Below are 22,411 nucleotides of genomic sequence, written 5' to 3'. Positions count from 1 at the left end.
GCACATCAAATCATCCTCATTTAGAAGAAGGAAAAAACACATTCCCTATTTTTTTAGGTAATACTCGGGTGATTAATACACGGGTGCACTCCACCAGAACGCATTTCCGTTTATAACGTGCTGAATTAAAAAACATGGGTTTCGATGGGGGAATAGTCTGGTTTAAACTGACTCGTTTATGGCGTATATTCTTCTTACAACTGACTTTTTATATTCCATACAGATATTTAGTTTTTCTGGATACAACGAACATCCAGATCTTAAAAAAGGGGGTGGAAATTTGGTGCCAGTAACGTTAACAGAGACGCTCATTAGCCTACGTACTACGTAGTACAAGAATGACAACAAAAGCGCTCAGCACTGAGCAAGTTGTTTATTATTACTAAACCATATTTTGAATTGGGAAAAATCTAATTCAACCATAAAAGGCTTACCGAAAACAAGAAACACAAAAATGAAGAAGAGAGAAAATTGCCAGGCAGTTTGAACAAGGTAGGAGCGAATCGGAACCTCACATGCAGTGAACACACACACACACACACACACTGTACACCTGCGACCTGCACTCGGCTGTTGATGGCCGTGAATACGGCTCCTGATATGAATTTCAATAAAATAATGGCACGTAGTCAATACACAGATTTATATTAATATTCATGAGCTACCGGAAGTCAGGTCTGTGCACTAGCAAGCTTTCGGTTTTATGTTGTCATCTGGAGATAGTATCACGGTATTCTTTGTATTCAGTACAATGTAATACAAATACACAGTTATTACAGTTTTACATTGTTTCGACCGGATTTGAAATTACAGCTGACATGTTCTAGTAATAAGTGTAAAAACCTCTCTCTCTGATAATTTTGTGTGGATACATCAAGTCTAAAATGGGCAATTGTTGCTGTGCAGTCAGGTGTTCAGTGCGACCTGGAACAAACAATTTATCAAAGATAAAGACCTACAGATTCAGGAATATGTAGCTCGCACTTCATCACCGGGATGTTTTTGCTATATCTTATTAAACAATACATACTAGACCAGATTATAACTGATAAATTATAGGTATTCCAAACATATGGTAGGAAATTTGCTGAGGTGGTGATTTATAGTTTTAGAGTATGGAGGATAATGTCAGTATATGTCTTGTGATCACAAAATATAAATAAGCGGCTAAGCTTGTCTCAACCAAGTAAAATGGTAGACTTCCAGGTATGTAATTTCAGGAAACCTTTTTAAAGCACTAGAGAGTTATCTTAATCTAATAATGTTGTCAAGTGCATCCTGTAGTTTTTTTTTTTTTTTTTTGTTTTTTACTAACTATCAATTTAATAAGGTAGCGATTTCGCTGAACTTGGTAAATGTGAGAAATAGCTGCTTGTAATTTTTAAGATTTAAAAAAAGTGTTCACAATTATAATGCATGTGCACTGCCGTTTATGCTGTCATCCATAAAACCTTTAATAAACTCATATGGTTTGGCAGTTAAGCTTCCTGGTTTTAGATTAGGTAATTATGCCTGCAGCATTGTTCATGATTAAAATGGCTACAATGCATTTCATTTATACTGTACGGATTTTCATGGTCCCTGTATATGCACCTGTTATTCCAGCGATTTTGTATTTTTTTCCACTTTTTGTTCTTACAGAAGCCAATAGTAGACATTTGTGTTAAACAGAGAATTTGTTAGCATTTTTTTGAAAACCAAACAAAAGAACAAGTGCTGTTGCTTCTTATTGCATGTGATATCCCCACTCCTCACCTGTGATGGGAATGAGTTTCCAGGTCATGTGACCCTCGGTGGCGGGCTCGCTCCCACGGTGGTGCGTCTGCTCTAGCTGGGTGCTGGAGCAGGGGCTGAACACCTCCAGGCTGCTAACACTGCCTCCCGTCTGATCCTGCACACAACACAGCACAGCCCTGTCAGAATACGGAGCAATTCACAGCAACGCACAGCGTGGGGGCATGGACAGCCTGTTGCACAGTGGGGTGATCAACCACTTTTAACAGGCCTTTGGCATATTCCCATATTTCAGCTGGTGTTTGTCTATAGATCTGAAATTGAATAAAACCTCCCGATATCAAAATTCTAGACCTCGCTATTCGAGTGTTGTAACAGTGCTGCTTAGACAACCCAACAAGTCCATGACCTGGAACTGGAACTCTGTAATTGGGATCTACATAAGAGCTGGGGAGAATGGCGAAGTAGTCGAATCCAGTAATGTATACGTCTGATTATTTCACTGATAAGAAGTGAAGGAATTACACCCAGAAGAGCTGGATTTGTGTAGACTAGTACTCTGATTCACCTTAAATAAGAATCACAGCCACCAAACCCCTGCCCCATTTTCATTTGTCAAAGAGCAACTCCTTTTCACAGAGAACTAAAATAATGGTACTGAGAGCACAAGAAGTATGGGGTGCTAGGGAATGAGATGAGTTAACTACAAGAAGAATGCAAGTTTAGTGTGGAACGGCGAGCTGTGACTGTGGGGCTGAACGAGAGGCAGATGTCTGTACCTCCAGGAGGTCGTTCCTGCCGTCGTCCTCTGGGCTGTCTCCCCTGGGCCGCATGCGCAGGTCCACATCACAGTGGGCTGACAGATAACGCTCTTTCTCACTGTTGTACAGAGGCTCTTCGGGGGGCTCCAGGCCAGCCCTTCCTACAGGGACCTCTGGGGGTGGGGCAGCAGCAGAGTTGGTGCCCTGCGCCATGGCTCCACTCAGAGACTCCAGCAGCAGTTTGAGAAGCTTCTGGGTGTCACTGATTGCCGAGCTGGAGCCCTCCTGCTTCCTCAGATCTGTGTCGCGGCCACCCATGCATTTGATGACCGAGGACAGGGAGCCCGGCGACTGCCCTTCCTCGCCTGCAAACAACAGGCACAGGGACTGTGTTACACGCACTGCTACACATGCCCCCCACGCAATGGAGCGAGGGGGAAGTCGCATACAAAGATAGTAACTCTGGGGTGACTGAGTTTACAACTCAAGGGCACAACGTGTCAAGCAGGAGGTGAATCTATCCAGGCTTCATCTCTGGTATGTGAATGAAGCATTTAAATTAATCTGTGCTTAAGATAACATAAGTATATGAATGGCATTTTTAGACAGGCTTTTCCTAGGCACTAGTGTGGATGTGGCACTGAGCCTCACCTCGGTGGTCCTCTCCGTTGTCAGCGGAGGCGGTTCTCAGGTACTTGTAGGCCGTCTCCGCTGCCTCATCCTCCATTTTCCTCTTGAGCCCCCGGCTGCTGGGGCACTCGTCTTCTCCCTCTTCCTCCCCGGGTTTGCCCCCCTCCCCGAGGCTCTTTTTGCGCATCTGGATCAGGCGCAGCAGCTCCTCCAACTTCTCCTGGTCATAGTCGGCCATGACTTGGGATAGCCGGGCACCCTGTGAGCCATTGGCCTGGACGGGGATGCGGCAGGCTTCGCTCTGGCTGTCCGAGCCCTCCCAATCGGACACAGGGCTGTACTCCTGCGTCCGCTGGTAGCTCTCGACAATCTCCTGCGCCTGGGCCAGTGTCAGCAGGTAGGTGTTGGGGCTGTAGAGGTAGTTGTGCAGGGAGCCCTCGAGGTTGTGCTTCTTTTTGGGCGCCGAGTAGAGAAAGCGAAGTTCGTCTAGCCTCTGTTCGTATTCATACATGACGTACTTGCGCATCTTGCGGGTGCCCTCCACCCGGCTGCGCAGGTATTCCCGGGCGTAGCGTTCTGTCCCTGAGCTGATGTCGGCGCTGGGGTTGGCGCGCTGCTTCATCAGGGCGTAGTGGAGCGCTGGGATGAAGGTATCCAGATGCGGCATCACTGGTTCCTGGCCGGCCAACGCAAGTGGCTCCGGAGCAGCTGTGTTTTTGGATGCTGTGGAGAGCCGTGGATTAGACAGGGATTCAATCAGTTTATTTAGGGAATGACAACAACATTTTTTGCATATATCACTCCTCACTCTTCTTCTACAAGAATTATTTCCAATAACTTTCATTACAAATAATTTAGTTTCTGTGCTATTACATCCTTGAGAAAACTGAAACAAATAAACAAAAGCATTATAATTTAGGTACATCCTTATATAAAGTAAGAATATATTACAGCATAAAAGAAACCGTCGGTGATGAAGATTAGATCATAATGTGTCCATTTGCATCCTATACTTTCAGCTATGAAAGAACCTCCATGCCCTGGGGCCCCAGTAATGTTACACGTGAATCATCTTAATTTCTGCGTAACTTCCACAAGCTCATGGTTTCAGCACCAGGTGCCAAGATGATTGCTGGAGATTTACTGCTGACACTGACACTGACACTCACCACACTTTAACACCACACGGGGCTCCTGGAAGAGGAACAGGGCTTGGAGGCATCTGTTCCGGCCTCCTGTTTCTGGGACGAGACAGTTAGAAATTAAAATGGTTGGTGCTGCGCTACGGGACGCAGATGCTGAAAGGTTTGAACAGCACTCCTATTAGAGAGACTAACGTACCATTTGGAATGAGCATCTGAGATGAGGACAGGAGGAAGAGGAATCCTTTGTCAGTCAAGGGGTTCACTAGCACCTGTCCAGAAAGAAACAAATAAAAGCTTCAGGTTAACAAGGAACATAGTGAACAGACTTCAGAAAATAGATTTCAGATTTTCAGAGTTTTTATGCGAGAATTCTGTATGAATTCTATAATTAGTGTAATCCCCCTGCCCACTCCTACTACCTAAAGGTCGAGTGGTGCCTCGAGTTTGTTTTTTGTGATTTTAATGTCAAAGGCCTTTGGTTATGATGTAAAGTGGTTAAAGTGGTAAGGTTCTCAGGTGAAACTTCCATCGACCAAAAGCAGATATATGGGAGGTTTACTTCCCTGTGCTCAACTCCCCTGTGAATACTGCACACAAACTGAAATCATAGTGATGCATTTCAGCACTTATGCATATCCGGTCACAAATAAAGCAGCATGGTGAGGAAGCAAATGAATGCTGAATGCAACTCAGTGTTTCAGCTTTGAGTGTGGGCAGTTGTGTAAGACACCCTGAGCATCTATTATGGTGTTTCACAAGGTTTCTGGCATGCCTTTTGTACTTCACATTCAAGCGTTATGGTCTTCCGCATTCATGAGAATTTGTGAAGATTTTTAATAGGGCTGTCAAAATTAACACGTTAATAATGCATTAACGCAAATTCATTTTAATTGCACTAATTTTATTAACGCGCGATTAATGCAGCGTGCATTTTGACCCGTAGCCTAGCCCGTAGTTGGAGAAATGGAGATGCAGCCATAGCGAGCCATAATACAGGAAAGGATGCAGCAGCAAAAAGAAATGGAGAAAGGAAAGTTCTTCTGAATGGAAAATTCATATACAAAACGATGTCTGATGGTCCTGTTGACAAGACAAAAGTTGTCTGCATTTATTGTCGATGTGAATTAAGTTATCACCGCAGCACGTCGAGTTTAAAATATCACTTGATACCGAAGCATACAACTGATGCAGAGAGCTCTCCTCCCCCTCGCCAAAGGCAGACCACACTAGATAATTTGCAGCGGAGACGGATGGACAACTCCACAAGCAAGACTCACCACAGCGATAACTAAATGGGTGGCTAAATAACTAAATGTAAACAGGCTTGTGCAAGTAAATTGCTCAGTGCAAAGAAAGAGAAGTAATAGGAACCTGGTATTTCTTTCATGTGTCTAATAGACAAGAACAAGTTCTTTGAAAAACATTTATGACCTTTGAAACATGTCTAGACTTCATGCTCTATGTTGAGTATGGTTTCACTAATAATAACATAGATTTGCATACAGCATCAATATTTGTCCATGCCCATGTTGATTAGAGTATTAAAAACTTGAAAAGTATTAATTTAAGGTACATTTAGAACAGATAAAAATGTGCGATTAATCATGAGTTAACTCATGACAATCATGCGATTAATCGCGATTAAATATTTTAATCGATTGACAGCCCTAATTTTTAATCATAATAGTGCAAAGACTTGTTCAGGTCTCTTATAATTGGCTGGATGAAAATAAAATTTTAAAAATAATTATGTTGCACCCGAAAAGCATGAGTTGGGCTTACTCATTAGAGAACCCCCCCAGCGTTATATTATTATTTAATTTTTTCCAAGCAAGCCTAATTGTGCACAATGAACCAGGTGGGAGACATTCTTCTATTTATACCCCCATCAAAGAATATGGAGCTCATTCTTGTCTTATTTAACAACAAAGTTTATAAACGAGAGGAGTCCATTCGACCCATCGTGCTCGCTTGGTGTCCATTAATAACTGATTTTAAATGTTCCCAAATGTTCAACTTCAACCACATCGCTAGGGAGTTTGTTCCAGATTGTGATGCCTCTCTGTGTGAAGAATTGTCTCCTGTTTTCTGTCTTGAATGCCTTGAAGCCCAATTTCCATTTTTGTCCCCAGGTGCGTGTGTCCCTGCTGATCTGGAAAAGCTCTTCTGGTTTGACATGGTCATTGCCTACTTACCATGTTTTCTTTCTCCAGTTTGTGAAGCAGACTCGCTAAGCAGTTTCCAGGTTTGTTTTTCTCCATCACCTCAAACAGGCTGCAGTACATCCCATTTTTCAGCACTGTAAAAGACAGAGACAGGCTTGGGCTGAAACCTGTGGCTTTGGTAAAAGAAGTTTAAAGGCCCAAAACCACAGCAATTGACTAACCTTTCTTAATACAACATATACACCGCAGCATCTATCACTTGCATTAAATGCTGCAGAGACAAACATTGTGACTGGTGAGGGGTTGTCCTTACAGTCAGTTGATTAATACAGCATGGCTTCAATACTGATCATGTGAGTGGCTGGCTTCACACATATAAGCACAGCATCCTCAGTGGTTTTGTGGTCAGCACTGCACAATGGCATTTTCTGCAATCTTAAAGAGCTCGGACAAGCAGTGTGCAATACTGCAGTTCTGAGACAGGCTCCAAGGCTTTCTGAGTGGACCAAGGAACACATGATGACAGAAGCTACTGCACTCACCTTCGCGGGTCCCGCTGTAGGTGTCCTTGTAGAACAGGGCCACTGGGATCTTCCTCTTCAGCTGGTCCAGGCTCATCACAGTGCCAATCTCCAGCTTGTCTGAACTAAAACACCAACAGGTTATTACATTAATTAATTACAAACTAAATAAACAGAACACACAATATACATTAAAATGTTTTCCCCAAAAAACAAAAACAACAATCAAGCTCTCAATCTCGTGTCTTGGGTGCACAGAATGTAATGCAGGAGCACTGCACATTGCGTAAGGGCGAATCATGCCAAAGGAGTGCAGGAGTGCAGGAACAAAGCCAGCTCCTTTTACAGGCCAGCCCTTCGCAAGAGCTGCGTTGGGGGGGGGGGGCGACTCACAGTTTGAAGGGGAGGAAAGGGCGGGTTGCAGACTTCAGGCACGCCAGACACAATGGCTTTCCTCGGTTCAGCAGCTGGCCACTCCACACCGTGTAGCTGTTTTTGTCTGCAAGGCAACCAGGAGAGTTGAAGGTCTGTTATACACACAAAGTATCATGGTAAATTATCTTCAGGGCCCAAAGAAGCTTGTATTTAGCAAAAGAGTTATGGATCTAAATTAAAAAAATATCAAAATAAATGCTTTTTGTAGGAAGGGTGTTTATGTTTGTGTTTGCATTGTTTTTTTGGAAAATATGTTTAACTTTTAAATCATTTTGATCTGATCATGGCTTTTGGCACTTAACAACAAACATATTGAGTTCAGGTTTAACTTTTATTACTTCACTTTGATTATTTCATACAGGGAATATCTTGACAGAGCAATCCTTTATACATGTATATAAAATCAAAACTTACTGCACATTCACCGAAGTGTCAACAAGACTGCTTCTATTTAAGATTTTTGCTTTTAATCATGTCTAAAATAAAGCCAATATCTGTTGATTTATAACTCTGTAATGTGAAGTTCAGATGAGTGGCATGACAAGTTCCAGACCGGACTGACTGGAAACAATAGCATTCATGAGAAGACTAATTCTACTGCTGCAAAATGGCAGAATTGAACAGCTAAGACCGTACCTTTTCCTCCATCAGAGCTTTTGTTCATCGATCTGAAAGAACAACCACAACATCTGGTTTGAGACACACATGAGAACTGTTTGTGAGAACCTATCATAAATACCACAGGTTACATCATCATTTTATTTTCCTTGACAACAGTGATGAGTCAGACCCGCCTACATAATAATCATCAGAAATAGCCATTTAGGGGATACTTCAATTTAGTTTAATGAACTGAACATCAACATGGCAGAGACGCCCCATGACCCTCCTTGTGTTCCATCCCTCACCTAAGTCACACACCCAAGACCCAATGGTAACTGGTTCAAGGTATACTACAGCAACTTTATGGCAAAGGCAGGGCTTTAACCAGGGACCGCTTCATTACAAATGCTTTGTTACCTATGTATATACTTTTCGACACAAATGAGTGGAAGTGTCGCTGCTGCTCAAACATGGCAACACAGAGAGGAAGTACCTTTGGGATGCCACTGGTTTCGGGGGTGGCGCGGCCTCCTTGTTTTTGCAGACGAAGGACACCACAGCATAGGGACAGACATGCCTGGGCCGAGACTTGATTTCATCAAAGGTGTACTCGTAGAAGTATTGCTTTGAATACAAGAAACGCAATACTGTTACAGACATAGAACAGATGCAGATACAGTAGACCAGCAGCTAAAAAGTGTCACCGGCTATCTTTATAGAGATCACATCCTGACTCACAGGCTCAGACAGGGGATGCTGTTTGACTTCGACAAATATATTCCAATTGGAGGCACCTGATTAAAAACCTTACAACAAAACTGACTCGGTAATTCCCCACCCTACACAATATAAATCTGCCAAGTGCTGTTAATTTGCTGATTTTGATCAGGTTTCTATTACATAACACTCCTGAACCTATCATGTTATCATGTGTTATCATTTAACACAGTACTTCTAGTGGAGTTTGGTTCAAAGCAACAATAAACAGTTGGAGAGTCTACTCTTGTTCCTGTGATGCCATTCGGTTTATTTAATGGGATGTATTTGGTGTTTGTTTTGTTTGTTAATGACAAAGGCTAAAAGCAGAAGGTTTGACAATCATAGTGGTGTGTTTTTCAGGCTTTACATAACAGACTTTGATCTGAGCTGGCCTTGTTCTGTTGGCATGCGAGTTCAATGCTATGCATCTGTGGAGTGGGTCAGCAGTGCTGCAAGTTTTCAGCTGGTTCTGGCAGTACCTGTGTGAGCTCAAAGGCCCGGTAGGACAGCAGGGAAGTGACTCGGGAAGCGTTCTTGGACACATGGCAGTCAAACTTGGGCGTGGGATCCAGCACGTTCTTAGACATGTTTTCATATATGCTCTTGACTTTCCCCTGAGAGTAGAGAAAAAAAAAAAAAAAAAAAACATCCAGATAAGTTATATGAAGTTGTTTTTTTTGCCCACAACAATTGTCAACAAGCTTACTTTCAAGGGGTAGTTAGTAGTAGTTTACTAAATGACTGTGTAATTTGTATATCGCTGCGAATGTTGTTAGACTATCAGTGTCTTTTCAATACATCCATGAGGGTGAATGGGCCAATGTGTTGTGGGGAGTTTTATAGTTGTAACGCTGGTTTCAGAACCTGCACCTGTCAAATACATTAGCTTCCTGCAAACCTTCAGAGGTTTGATTAAAAAAAAAAAAAAATTACACATACTTCCTGTGCTCATTGGTATGTTAAATAAACATGTTTTTTGATTCATTTACATTTGTAGACTTAACTTGCTTCAGAAATTGTTTCACTAGTGCCTCTGACAAATCAGAAACCTGAGTAATGGTTAAAGCTGAAATGCCAACACATTCTTAATACTTTACCTTCATAAGCTTAAATATAATAATTTGGCCCGTGGCTCCAACATCAAAAGGATTGATCTGCAGTAAATCAGAGTGCTTGGATAAGTACACCCCTGCAAGACATTAAAAATAAAAGTTAATTATGAATTAAATCAATATATTTATATATGCACTTATGACCTGTGTAAAATGTAAAAGTCTGGTTTGCAGCAGAGGGGTTATGAAATGATTCATACAGAGGTTTACAGTGGAAACATTATAATCAGTCATCACCCAGTAGTGCTGGGAAGTATTTCCCTCTGTATGTCTATAAGAAGAGGGACCAACAAGCACAAGGGTTTGTTGCAATATTATATTTAGAGGTTATCTCAAAATCCAGAGCATAAAGAAAATTTGGCTCTAAAGAACACATATGTTTCACACACAGGGTCAGGCAAGGTGAGGTGTGATGTAAGATGTAACAGTGATGGCAGTGAAAGACTCACCACCGAGGACATTGGTATGTGTCTGACCTCTGTGTTTTTAGACCAGAGTAATCGGAGCTTTAAATTAAACCATAGGGAAACACCACATTTCTTTCACAACAGCAGCAGGACTTTTGTCACCTCACAAACAAGCAAATAGTATAACCATAAAGAGGATTAACCCACAAATTAATTTGCCTCAATTCCCCCAGGATGAGAGCAGGGCTTTCAATGTTATGAAGGTCTGTCACACATCTACACAGGGCCTTCAAAACAGCATCAGTTCTTCTAGGTGCACTTGCACACAGTTTTTGAAGGAACTCAGCAGGTAGGTTGGCCCAAACATCTTGGGAGAACTAACCATAGTTCTTCTGTGGATTTAGGCAGCCTCAGTTGCTTCTCTCTCTTCACGTAATCCCAGACAGACTCGATGATCAGGGCTCTGTGGGGGCCATACCATCGGTTCCAGGACTCCTTGCTCTTCTTTACGCTGAAGATAGTTCTTAAGGACTGTCACTGTTGGGGCCAATCAGATGCTTCCCTGATGGTATTGCATGATGGATAAGTATCTGTCTGTACTTCTCAGCATTGAGGAGACCATTAATTCTGACCAAATCCCCAACTCCATTTGCAGAAATGCAGCCCCAAACTTGCAAGGAACCTCCACCATGCTTCACTGTTGCCTGTAGATACTCATTCGTGTACCACTCTCCAGCCCTTCGGCGAATTGCCTTCTGTTATAACTAAATATTTCAAATTTGGACTCATCAGTCCAGAGCAGCTGCTGCCATTTTTCTGCACCCAATTCCTGTTTCTCCATGCATTGTTCAGTCGCTTGGCCTTGTTGCCACATCAGAGGTATGGCTTTTTGGCTGCAAGTCTTCCATGAAGGCTACTTCTGACCAGACTTCTCTGGACAGTACATGGGTGTACCAGGGTCCCACTGTTTCCTGCCAATTCTGAGCTGATGGCACTGCTGGACATCTTCCGATTGCGAAGGGAAGTAAGCATGATGTGTCTTTCATCTGCTGCAGTAAGTTTCCTTGGCTTACCACTACGTCTATGGTCCTCAACGTTGCCCCTTTCTTTGTGCTTCTTCAAAAGAGCTTCGACAGCACATCTGGAAACCCTTGGCTGCTTTGAAATGTCTGCCTGGGAGAGACCTTGCTGATGCAGTATAACTACCTTGTGTCTTGCTGCTGTGCATGGTGCATGACCTTTGACAGTGAACTGTCTTCAGCAACCTCACCTTGTTTGGCTGTTCCTCACCCAGTTTTATTCCTCCTACACAGCTGTTTCTGTTTCAGTTAATGATTGTGTTTCAACCTACATATTGAATTGATGATCATTAGCACCTGTTTGGTATAATTGTTTAATCATACACCTGACTATATGCCTACAAAATCCCTGACTTTGTGCAAGTGTACTTAGACGAATTGCAGCTGTTTTGAAGGCAAAGGGTGGTCACACCAAATATGGATTTGATTTAGATTTTTCTTCTGTTCACTCATGTTGCATTTAGTTAACTGAGAAATATGTCTATTTTTTAAAGCATTCTTACTTTACAGTATTTATTCACACCTTCCTAAAACTTTTGCATAGTACGGTGTATATATTTTATTTTCTTCACTTTTTTACACAACATTTATTTTTGTTTAACTTATCTTGTTTTGCATACAGGTGCATTTTGGAACTTATACTATGGATCTGTCGATAAAACTTTTAGCCATGAGATGTCATTAGAAGCAGGACTGAAGGGAACACGCTGTGTAACTATAATTGGTGGAATTGCTTCACCCCAAAACAGTGCTTTTAAAATGCAGCACAAGACATGCAGTCAGGGGCGTAGCCAGGAAAAGAACATGCATGGGCCCCACCAATAAGACGCGCAGGACCCTCTCTAGGGCCCTGTCCCTCTCAGGGCCCCCTGAATCGTCTTCACCTTTCACCCCTTTACCACGCCACTGCCTGCAGCGCTTGTGGGAGCACAGTGTACACACTCCTGATTTTACACTACCCCCCGTCCCCACACTCACTCAGAAAAATTAAACCAATAAAAACAATGAAAGGAAACTGGATCCAAATAAAGGGAAATCTGTAAAAGACAACTATTTTGAAACAATTTAAGGCTGAATACTGAGACACAGGTCATACAAACTGAAGCCATACACAGTTTTATTTCAATGTATTGCAACCATCTGAACTAAAATTCATTGAAAGAAGCCTGATGGGATATACAGTGGTGGAAAAAAGTATTTGATCCCCTGCTGATTTTGTACGTTTGCCCACTGACAAAGAAATGATCAGTCTATAATTTTAATGGTAGGTGTATTTTAGCAGTGAGAGACAGAATAACAACAAAAAAATACAGAAAAACGCATTTCAAAAAAGTTATAAATTGATTTGCATGTTAATGAGGGAAATAAGTATTTGACCCCTTCGACTTAGTACTTGGTGGAAAAACCCTTGTTGGCAATTACAGAGGTCAGACGTTTCTTGAAGGTTGGCCACAAGGTTTGCACACATCTCAGGAGGGATTTTGTCCCACTCCTCTTTGCAGATCCTCTCCAAGTCATTAAGGTTTCGAGGCTGACGTTTGGCAACTCGAACCTTCAGCTCCCGCCACAGATTTTCTATGGGATTAAGGTCTGGAGACTGGCTAGTCCACTCCAGGACCTTAATGTGCTTCTTCTTGAACCACTCCTTTGTTGCCTTGGCTGTGTGTTTTGGGTCATTGTCATGCTGGAATACCCATCTACGACCCATTTTCATTGCCCTGGCTGAGGGAAGGAGGCTCCCGTCCATCATCCCTTTGATGCGGTGCAGTTGTCCTGTCCCCTTAGCAGAAAAACACCCCCAAAGCATAATGTTTCCACCTCCATGTTTGACGGTGGGGATGGTGTTCTTGGGGTCATTCCTCCTCCTCCAAACACGGCGAGTTGAGTTGATGCCAAAGAGCTGGATTTTGGTCTCATCTGACCACAACACTTTCACCCAGTTCTCCTCTGAATCATTCAGATGTTCATTGGCAACTTCAGACGGGCCTGTACATGTGCTTTCTTGAGCAGGGGGACCTTGCGGGCGCTGCAGGATTTCAGTCCTTCACGGCGTAGTGTGTTACCAATTGTTTTCTTGGTGACTATGGTCCCAGCTGCCTTGAGATCATTAACAAGATCCTCCCGTGTAGTTCTGGGCTGATTCCTCACCGTTCTCATGATCATTGAAACTCCATGAGGTGAGATCTTGCATGGAGCCCCAGACCGAGGGAGACGGACAGTTATTTTGTGTTTCTTCCATTTGCGAATAATCGCACCAACTGTTGTCACCTTCTCACCAAGCTGCTTGGCGATGGTCTTGTAGCCCATTCCAGCCTTGTGTAGGTCTACAATCTTGTCCCTGACATCCTTGGACAGCTCTTTGGTCTTGGCCATGGTGGAGAGTTTGGAATCTGATTGATTGATTGATTGCTTCTGTGGACAGGTGTCTTTTATACAGGTAACGAGCTGAGATTAGGAGCACTCCTAATCACAGCTCGTTACCTGTATAAAAGACACCTGGGAGCCAGAAATCTTGCTGATTGATAGGGGATCAAATATTTATTTCCCTCATTAACATGCAAATCAATTTATAACTTTTTTGAAATGCATTTTTCTGGATTTTTTTGTTGTTATTCTGTCTCTCACTGTTACAATACACCTACCATTAAAATTATAGACTGATAATTTCATTGTCAGTGGGCAAACGTACAAAATCAGCAGGGGATCAAATACTTTTTTCCCTCACTGTACATGCAGGTATCCGAATAGGACTTTCATTGCACTTGAAACATTTTTTCAGAAACACAACTCAGATTTAGACCCTGATTTTCTACAGGAACCCTATATAAACCCTATATAAGTGTGCCGAAAAATTGAGTTATGCCTGGATATATGTAATCCAGTCTGGACAAACTGACTGTGCTCTTGTGCCCTGTGACAGTGACCCTCTAGGCTTGATTGAACCCCTGGCCATGTAAGAGCAAGCAGTGCTTCTCCTGACGCTGCCTCTCAGTACAGCTGATTCAGTCTTAATTTGCATTAAGCAGGAAAAGCATCTGGTTGCCCCAAACAGTTTAGTCTTGGAGCCAAGAGGAAACCAATGCATCAGTATTAATCTAATCTACAGTATAAATGTAGAGAAATAGGTATAACAAAATCCCCTTCCACACTTTAATTCTAAGGACACCACTGAGGTGCGGCTAAACGTCCTGCCACACGTGACACACACTGCTGTACAATGGTACATACCCATGGTGGCCTTGCCAAGCGTGGTTATGCGGGAGTGTCCAACTGTAAGGCCTTTCTCACAAATCATGTTGAGCTGCACCATAAAAAAGAAAGGAAAAAAAAAAAAAAACATAAAATAGGTTAGACAGCACTAGGGATAACACAAACCGGACAAATAGGACTATTAAATGCATTTTACTGAGGTAGTATATACACTCAGCTTAGCGCATTGTCTATTTAAACTGGTCATCACAGAAAATATTTTGCAACACAGCTCTGCGTTTTATACTCTGTTATACTCAGCAAAGACAAAACAAATACATAGTTTTCAATGCACAGTTCAGTTCACTCGCACAGGTACTGCTGTTGGCCACCAAATGGGTGGACGCTTTTGTGTTGGAAGCTCCTCACTTTCCCCCAGAGATCTCAAAATAAGCAAGCAATGCTGGGGCGTGAACGTGGCCGTGGGGCTGCTGAAAATCCCACCTTCGAGTGTTCAGCCAGAAGAAATCCGTAGGATTCAGCCAGCTCCTTATCCGTGCGGCCATCCTGCTTCAACTCCCTCCTCTTCTCAATAAACTGTAGAAGATGAGAAAGAAGCGTGTCGCCCATGTAAACAGCAAATTCTACTTTTAGGACAAAATTATACAAAAACGAAAACGAACACAAAAATGACACTAACCTCTTTTTCCAAAAGTTCGCTGTGGACCAGACTGGCCTTCGTGTAGGTGAAGGACCCGACGGAGGATGAGTCCAGATAGCAGGAGGAGATGATTTTCTGGATCTCTTCAAATTCCCGAGACTCCAGTGACACGTGCTGAAAAAGAGCTGGAACATGGGAAAAACTATTTAAAAAAATAATAATTTGGAGGGCCGTGAACAGGCATTTTCTGTCTGTTGAATGAAACAAAACTATTATTCTGAATTATTGTATTAATTATTGTACCCCCAAAACCCAGACATGTGATTGTTTTACAAAAAAAATATATAAAAGGAGGCTCTGCATTAGTACAACTTAAGTGTCTGTATCAAAGTGTAGTTTATTTGCATCATTAACTTTAATTGACCCCATAGAGTCTTTGTAACTTTGCAAACTCTTCCCACAAACTGCACTGGAAACTAAAGCCTCCCCTGCTCCCTTTGACCAACCCACTACTGCGCACCAGACTGCTGTGCAACTCCAACTTCAGCTCCTCTGACAAGAACAATATCTTACACAAAAGGTACAGTCTCTCACAGGGCCATCAAAAGAACAGCCACTGCACTAGACAGAACAAGCAAGCTACCAGGACCGATATTTAATATGACCTTCAATAACAAAAGCAAGAGGATAACACTGTTTGAAAAACGAAGTAAAGCTACACAGTTAAAACTAACTATGACACTTCCTTAATGTAAATATCAGAGCTGTGCCAGAGTGTCTGAAACAAACAAGGCACTGGAGACCTTAGAGATAGAAGCTATATTTACATAATAGGAAAGGATTTACATTTGTTTTGCAATCTGCGTTTATTTCCATCCAATTTCTTTTTTTATATATCAGGGCCACTGGGGGGGAAACAATGGCAGAGATCAAGGTCATAAGTGATTGTTAATTTATACAGTTAAGTCCCCAGTCGTTCAGGAAATAGTTTGAAATGTTAAATCTGGTTAGTTGATTATTAATTTATTTTTGTTAAGTAATGTCTTTTGTAATCCTTACTTCATGATAGAGAACCAGCAAAGCCAGAGGTTGAACTGGTTGTTACAAATTGGCATTGTCTGCACGTGCATTATTTTCCTTCGCTTGGCTGCACTGACCACAGGCTGAAGTACATTCAAGAGCCTCCAAGTCTTCAACTTTTGTTTGATTGAGGAGTTCCTGGTTTTGTCTCAGTCACATCTGAGGAGATCTAACAACCTACTGAAATGGTACCACTTGGGCAAATCTAGACATTCAAAATGAACCTTACTAACAAATTCCAGCCACTTGCCAAAAAACCTCATGTCCAGATCTCTGGTGTTACTGCTTTGTGTGAGATTTTCCTCAAAAAGTTATTTGGAGATGGTTGTTTTGACTGCAATCACTGTAATGTGATTATACATAGCTTTTTCTTAGGAGACAGCCATAACCAGGGCAAATTACATTTTTCACAACAAATACTTTTCAATAGCAGTACATAATAACTATCAATAAACTTGTCCAGTAGTAAATGATTAGCAAAAAGTCAACACCATAGTCAGTAGAATCCCAAAGCCATGGTCTGTGTAATGTCTTACTCATGTCCTTCTAGGCCTGTGAAAAATGTATTTCAGGTGGAGGTTTTCAGGTTGGCACTGCACAAGTTCACTATAGTCCAGAGATCACAGGGTACAGTGTACACCTTTATCTGAATAAATCTGATTTAATAGAAGCCACATAACATGAAAGTCCTTTCTTCAATCTGGAAACCCAACTGTTGGAGTGGCAAGCAGGACACATTTTTTGTTTTTCAATCCTTACAGCTTCAAGGCTACCTACATCGGTCTCATCACCATAAATATCAATCTTAGCCTGGGATATGCACTTCTAAGATAAGAGCCCCAAATTCTGTGCCCTATGAAGGCTGAGGGGGAAGGGTCAACTGGGGTAAGTTAATATCTTTACAATCAGCAGGAAGCACACTGTTCTCGGTGTGGCAGGTATGGGTTCTCTTCCTGCTCACTCCAATGTATCTCACTTTGACTTGCCCAGATCATGACTGCTCCACTGTAACTTTGTTTCACAACTCTATAAAGACAACTGCAGCATGCACATCAGAGCCCGAGTCAAAATTCAAAAACAATTTCTACTAATTGTTACCTCACATTTCCACAGATGTGACATCTATTCTCTATCTAGCCAAACCATTTAAAAAAAAAAAAAAAAAAAAACAGCCCCATTTCAACAGATGCCTTTTGTGGTATTCAATCTGAATTCAGATGCTACCCTAACATAACACTTACAGTAAAAATAAAGCACAATATATTTACATAGGATAACAAGTCAACACAAAAACCTTTTATATTGCTCAGTGTATTTGCAATCAATATCCAAGAAATGCAATGAGTTTCATCACTTTTCATCCATTACACAAAAAGAAGAAACAAAAGGTTTGGATACATGAAACTCTTGTGTAAGGTCTATTCCCTTCAGGCCACATGGCATATTTGACATTGTACAGCAGCAAACACCTGCAAGATAGTCCACAATGACCTTCCAGTGCAGGGCTGATATCACTGGCCACCTCACTAATGTTTTTCATGTCATGAAGTCCAGCAGTACCATTTACTATTGTAGGGGTGAGGTAATACAATTATTGTAGCAGGTGCTTCAACAAAAGAAAGAAACTGCACAATACCCTTGAATGGGAGATGTGCATTTAGCTGCCCTTTAGCAAATGCATTGAGAAGTACATGTGGGGGGGGGGAAACTGGTAAGGTCATTGCAGATCCCAGCTAGACTGGTATTTTCAATGAAGTGACACATCTTAATTGGAATACTGCAAGTGAGAGAAACTGGAAGAAAATAATGAAATGGTGGGCCCAGGTGCATAATGTTATTATTAAAATGACACCACATAGGCCTAAACACTGTGGCCTGCAAGGCAACTATACACTATCAAGTTACCTTGCAAAATATTTTTTAACAAAAGCCACACCATGGGTCAGACTCTGAAGCACCACTCATTTGTTTATTATCCTGAATATGACAGTGTCCAACTCCTGTTGTCGAAATCTATATTGTTTGTTTATTTATTGTTTTTTTTGTCACCAAGTCAACCTGCAATATGTTAAGGCAACTATCAGGGGAAGGCACTGGTTCTTTGTAGAAGTAGAGGGGACTCTGTTCTGATGAAAGGAGCTACATTTTACTCATATGTGCCATTTACTTGATGTAGCTTTGAGAATTAAAAAATAAATAAAATTAAGCATTCCGTTACTACCACTTTCAGGACTATTGCGCATCAGTGAATCAGTCAAAAAAAAAATACTTTCATTAAGTTTTGGCTTTTCCTCTTGGCTTCAGCAGACCTTAAGGTCACAATCCCACCGGCAGTCACAACAACCTAGTGAGTCAATTTCAGTGCTGACCAATCAAATCTCAAAGGTAGACTATATTAAAATGGTGCACTGTGGCAGTAGAAGTCCGTTATGTATTGGGTTGCAAAAAGTTTCACCTATCGCCCGTTTTATGCATTATGTATATTTTTAATTCAGCCAATTCCAAGATGATCACTCAAATTAACTTCCTTACAAACTACAATCAAAAATATCACATTTCCGCCATGCTCGAAACTAAAAAATAATGACCTCATTGATGACAATATTGAGTACAATATTTAGCGCCTAAGGCTACAATAAACATCATTCCTCAAAACAAAGTGATGCATGAAAGTGGCCATTCAATTTAACAACGGAATGTGTAATCCGTAGACAGTCATGGAGCATTATTTTATTTTTTTGATAATTTAGGCCCCCTTGTGGTCACTGCAACAATTGCCTTTCTTCCAACTCCACCCCTTTCAGCCATGTTGTTACATGCTTTTTGTAGTTCCTTTTTTAGTAAATGCTTCAAGTGCCATTAAAAGTTGAAGTTTTACATTACTCTACTTAAGCATTTTGAACGTCTGCATTTGAAACGTTTATGAAAATACAGCACATTGAGTTTCAAATCAAGCAGTTTGAACTGGTCTTCATTTTCCACGGGAAAGCTTTTCTTGGGGGGTGAACCTGTACTTCTTTGGCAAAGTAATTATTAATCCATAAACAATGCAGCTTTGTTCACAACAGTTTATGGAGGTCTTTCTGACAAGGCATGAGCACCTCAGCCTCGCAAATCTATTTTGCTGGGAAACGGGCATTGTTCCGCTCTGAAATTCAAGAATGGTTTCAAGAGTAGGGCCACTAGCTGTTTGTAACCCATCTTTTTTGCCAGCCTGTGGCACCAAGACCAATTAGCTGTCTTTGTATCCAGATGACAAAAAAGCATTGGACACCATATATACAAGTAAAAGAATACAACAACCATGATTGGCTGTCAAGAGCCCAAGAGGCACTCCAGTTGTTGGCAATGACCACAGAGCCTACAACGCCTACCAAGGCTTTCATAAAAGGATCGGAGACCTACAAGCTGCTACAGTCCTATTTGTACATCTGCAAGTAATTACTTTAAAGCAGCTAGAAGTCTGGGCTAATGTTCTTAATATCAGTATACTTCATATACTGGAAGGGGGATGTGTCATGATGTAGCATTAGCTTGAAGGTGGAGCCTACTCTTAACTAAGAGCTTAAGCAATGCTAGTTGAACTAAACCTATTGAATATTGAATGCCAATCAAAGTGGCCATTTACTATATATGCATTTTTTTCCCCCCCACTGACATTTTGCTTTTATAAAAAGTCACTGGAGTTCACTACATTGCAGTTAAAAGCCATCACTCCTATGACTAGTGGAGTGAATTTCAATGACTGTATCAAGTTTCCATTTGGAGTCATCAAAAAAAGATGAATTTGTATATTGGCGAGTCCCGGAAAAAGCCAATAACTGTGATGGGCGTGGTCAGCAAACTGTCCAAAGCATGAGACCAGACGCAACACAAAGTGGGGGGGGATAGACTTTATATTTCTAAAACAGACATATTGCCAATAAATATTAATTAAAAAATAAATTAAAAAAAAAAAAAAAACCTTCTCTGGCTTGACTTTGTAAAAAAAAAAAAAAAAAAAAAAAAAAAAAAAAAATCGCCTCTCCACTGAGCTGTTGAGGGTCTTCTTTAGACTAAGCCCAAGCCGAGGCACGTCTTCACTGGCCGGTCCGCTGCTTGCGCTGGATGTGTCCCAGCCGTTTAACTTACCTGCGTCGGTGAGGCTGGGCGAGCACTGCCCTTAGCGCACAGCGCCCAATGAACTAGCCTCTGCGAGGTCGACCTGCCCTGCTCATGCAGCAGATGAGATATGAAACAGAGCTCAGCGTTTTCCCTCTCCCTCTCTCCCTCTCTCCCTCTCTCCCTCTCTCTTTAGCAATAGTGAGAATGCACAACCTTTCCTCTCTTTGTTCTTCCTGGGGATCTGAAAGTTTCTCCGGGGCAGTTCTTCAGCAGCTCGGGGGCATGTCGAGGGGGAACTATCGTGCTTCAGCTCCGACATCCCGCTCCTCCTCCGCCGCCGCTCGGCAGCCTCTTGCTCGGCTGCGAGTTTCTGTCCTTCTTCACATCCAGCCTGTTCGCCATCTTGGCTGGATGGGACCGTAGCCGAGTCTGGCAACAAATGCCTCAGTATATCATAACTCTCCGCGGATACATCCCCGTCGCGGATTCCCCCGCCTCCTCGGGGCTTCTGTGCTTGGCCCTGGGTGTTGCTGGCCATTTTATCGCTTACAGATGCAGTATTCGCCGCTGTGTACCTCTGCGGGCACGGTTTGTTTGGCTCTCCCTTGCTCACACTCTCTCAGCCTCCCTCCGCCATACTGCCGCTCTGACGTACTCCTTCCTTTCTACTGCTCGACTCTGGCGCCCGGTGCGCTTTTATAATCTCACGGCGGAGGCGGCGCCCCCTGCCGGCCGCCCGACGCGCAGCGTGTCGCCAACCGAGGAAGTGCAGCAGTCGTGCTCAGCCGAGCAGAGCCGAGCAGAGCCGAGCACTGCTTACACCCGGCAATGCTATCATTATCAGCAGAATTATGTTCCTCATTCATTTATACATATATATATATATATATGCGTGAGAATACAAGTGAATATGTGTACACACATATCGTCCTCTGTAAATCAATGCTAAGAAACGTTTAAAACGCTGAAAAAGACTTCTCTTTCCTCTTCCTACACAAGCACACAATCAGCCTCCCAATTTAAATATATAATACATTACAGTATACTACTAAAACAATATTAGTAGTATAATAATAATTATAATAAAAGTGCAAAGAAGTACTGTAAAGAAGGATGTATCACCTCTGACACTACTAGTAAGTTTTTTTAAATCTCGCCAGCATTGCTTTATCTTGTTGGCACAGCAACAATTAAGCTTTTTTTATTATTGTTTTACAGTACTAGGTTATGTTTGTAATGCCTGCACTAAAGAGGACATGGCTGCACAAAGTGTGCCTGTTCAGGACTGGAGATTACCAGTAAAGGTGTCGAACCACAGACAAAGAAATTCTAAACAAATCTAATAGAAAACAAAACTGATGTGAAGGCTTGAGACTTTTCAACTGCAAATGTGTATCAGTTCTGAAGTAAACAAGATTTGTTTGCGGTAAAGCAGGGGGTTAGAGACCCTTTGTGTCAAGGTGATGTACAATAGGAGCTTTGTGGTATTTGAAAACTGAGCAGCACCTGAGCAAAATTCAACAGCCCTGTCCATGATTCACATCTAAAGGTGATAAAGTACTCTGAGCATTGACATGCACGATTCTGTTCCTGTTTGACTGATAGAAGTTTCTCTACTAACACTCTGTTGTTTCATCACAGTATGCCACATTTGAACAAAAAATGTAAGCAGCGGGTGGTGAGCATATGTCATTTACTTTCCCTCCTGCTCCTATTGCAAGTCCCTGAGGTGAGCTGCGGTGCAGGTGGAATTTAGCAGCTCAAAATTAGGAAGTGATACAGGTAAAAAAAGAACATGCAGATTATTCTTCTTTGAGATATGTAGATCAGCAGCACAGGCCTTTAGTGTACTTAATCTGAAACAAGAAAAACAAATCGCATTTCAACTGTTTTTGTTACTTTTGTTGTCATTTGTTTTGACAAAGCCAATGTAAAAATCAGTTCTAGGAATGACTAGAACAGCACAGTTATACTCAGTTAATTAGAAAGTAAAATGTAATTAATATTGTATAAAAAAGGCTCTGTC

At 41.9% G+C, this 22,411-nt stretch overlaps 1 protein-coding gene across 1 annotated transcript in view; it reads right to left on the bottom strand.

Moving 5' to 3' along the window:
• tasora (transcription activation suppressor a) overlaps positions 1–21,043 on the bottom strand; it is a 29,675-nt gene extending 8,632 nt beyond the window's left edge. The window contains exons 1-16 of the mRNA XM_066698260.1: positions 20,599–21,043; positions 15,241–15,386; positions 15,045–15,137; positions 14,580–14,652; positions 9,851–9,942; positions 9,233–9,367; positions 8,488–8,618; positions 8,028–8,059; positions 7,350–7,455; positions 6,978–7,081; positions 6,466–6,569; positions 4,467–4,539; positions 4,295–4,366; positions 3,147–3,848; positions 2,514–2,860; positions 1,756–1,891 (exon numbers count right to left, since the gene is read on the bottom strand). Coding sequence (XP_066554357.1) covers positions 1,756–1,891; positions 2,514–2,860; positions 3,147–3,848; positions 4,295–4,366; positions 4,467–4,539; positions 6,466–6,569; positions 6,978–7,081; positions 7,350–7,455; positions 8,028–8,059; positions 8,488–8,618; positions 9,233–9,367; positions 9,851–9,942; positions 14,580–14,652; positions 15,045–15,137; positions 15,241–15,386; positions 20,599–20,923 — 2,671 coding nt within the window. The 5' untranslated portion in view covers positions 20,924–21,043. The remainder of the gene's footprint in view (positions 1–1,755; positions 1,892–2,513; positions 2,861–3,146; positions 3,849–4,294; positions 4,367–4,466; positions 4,540–6,465; positions 6,570–6,977; positions 7,082–7,349; positions 7,456–8,027; positions 8,060–8,487; positions 8,619–9,232; positions 9,368–9,850; positions 9,943–14,579; positions 14,653–15,044; positions 15,138–15,240; positions 15,387–20,598) is intronic.
• Between the last annotated feature and the right edge of the window lie 1,368 nt (positions 21,044–22,411).

This window comes from Amia ocellicauda, chromosome 3 (genome assembly GCF_036373705.1).
Source record: "Amia ocellicauda isolate fAmiCal2 chromosome 3, fAmiCal2.hap1, whole genome shotgun sequence".
Lineage (NCBI taxonomy): Eukaryota > Metazoa > Chordata > Actinopteri > Amiiformes > Amiidae > Amia > Amia ocellicauda.
The sequence above is the reverse complement of the archived record's forward strand: the minus strand, read 5'-3'. Positions and strand labels throughout refer to the sequence as shown.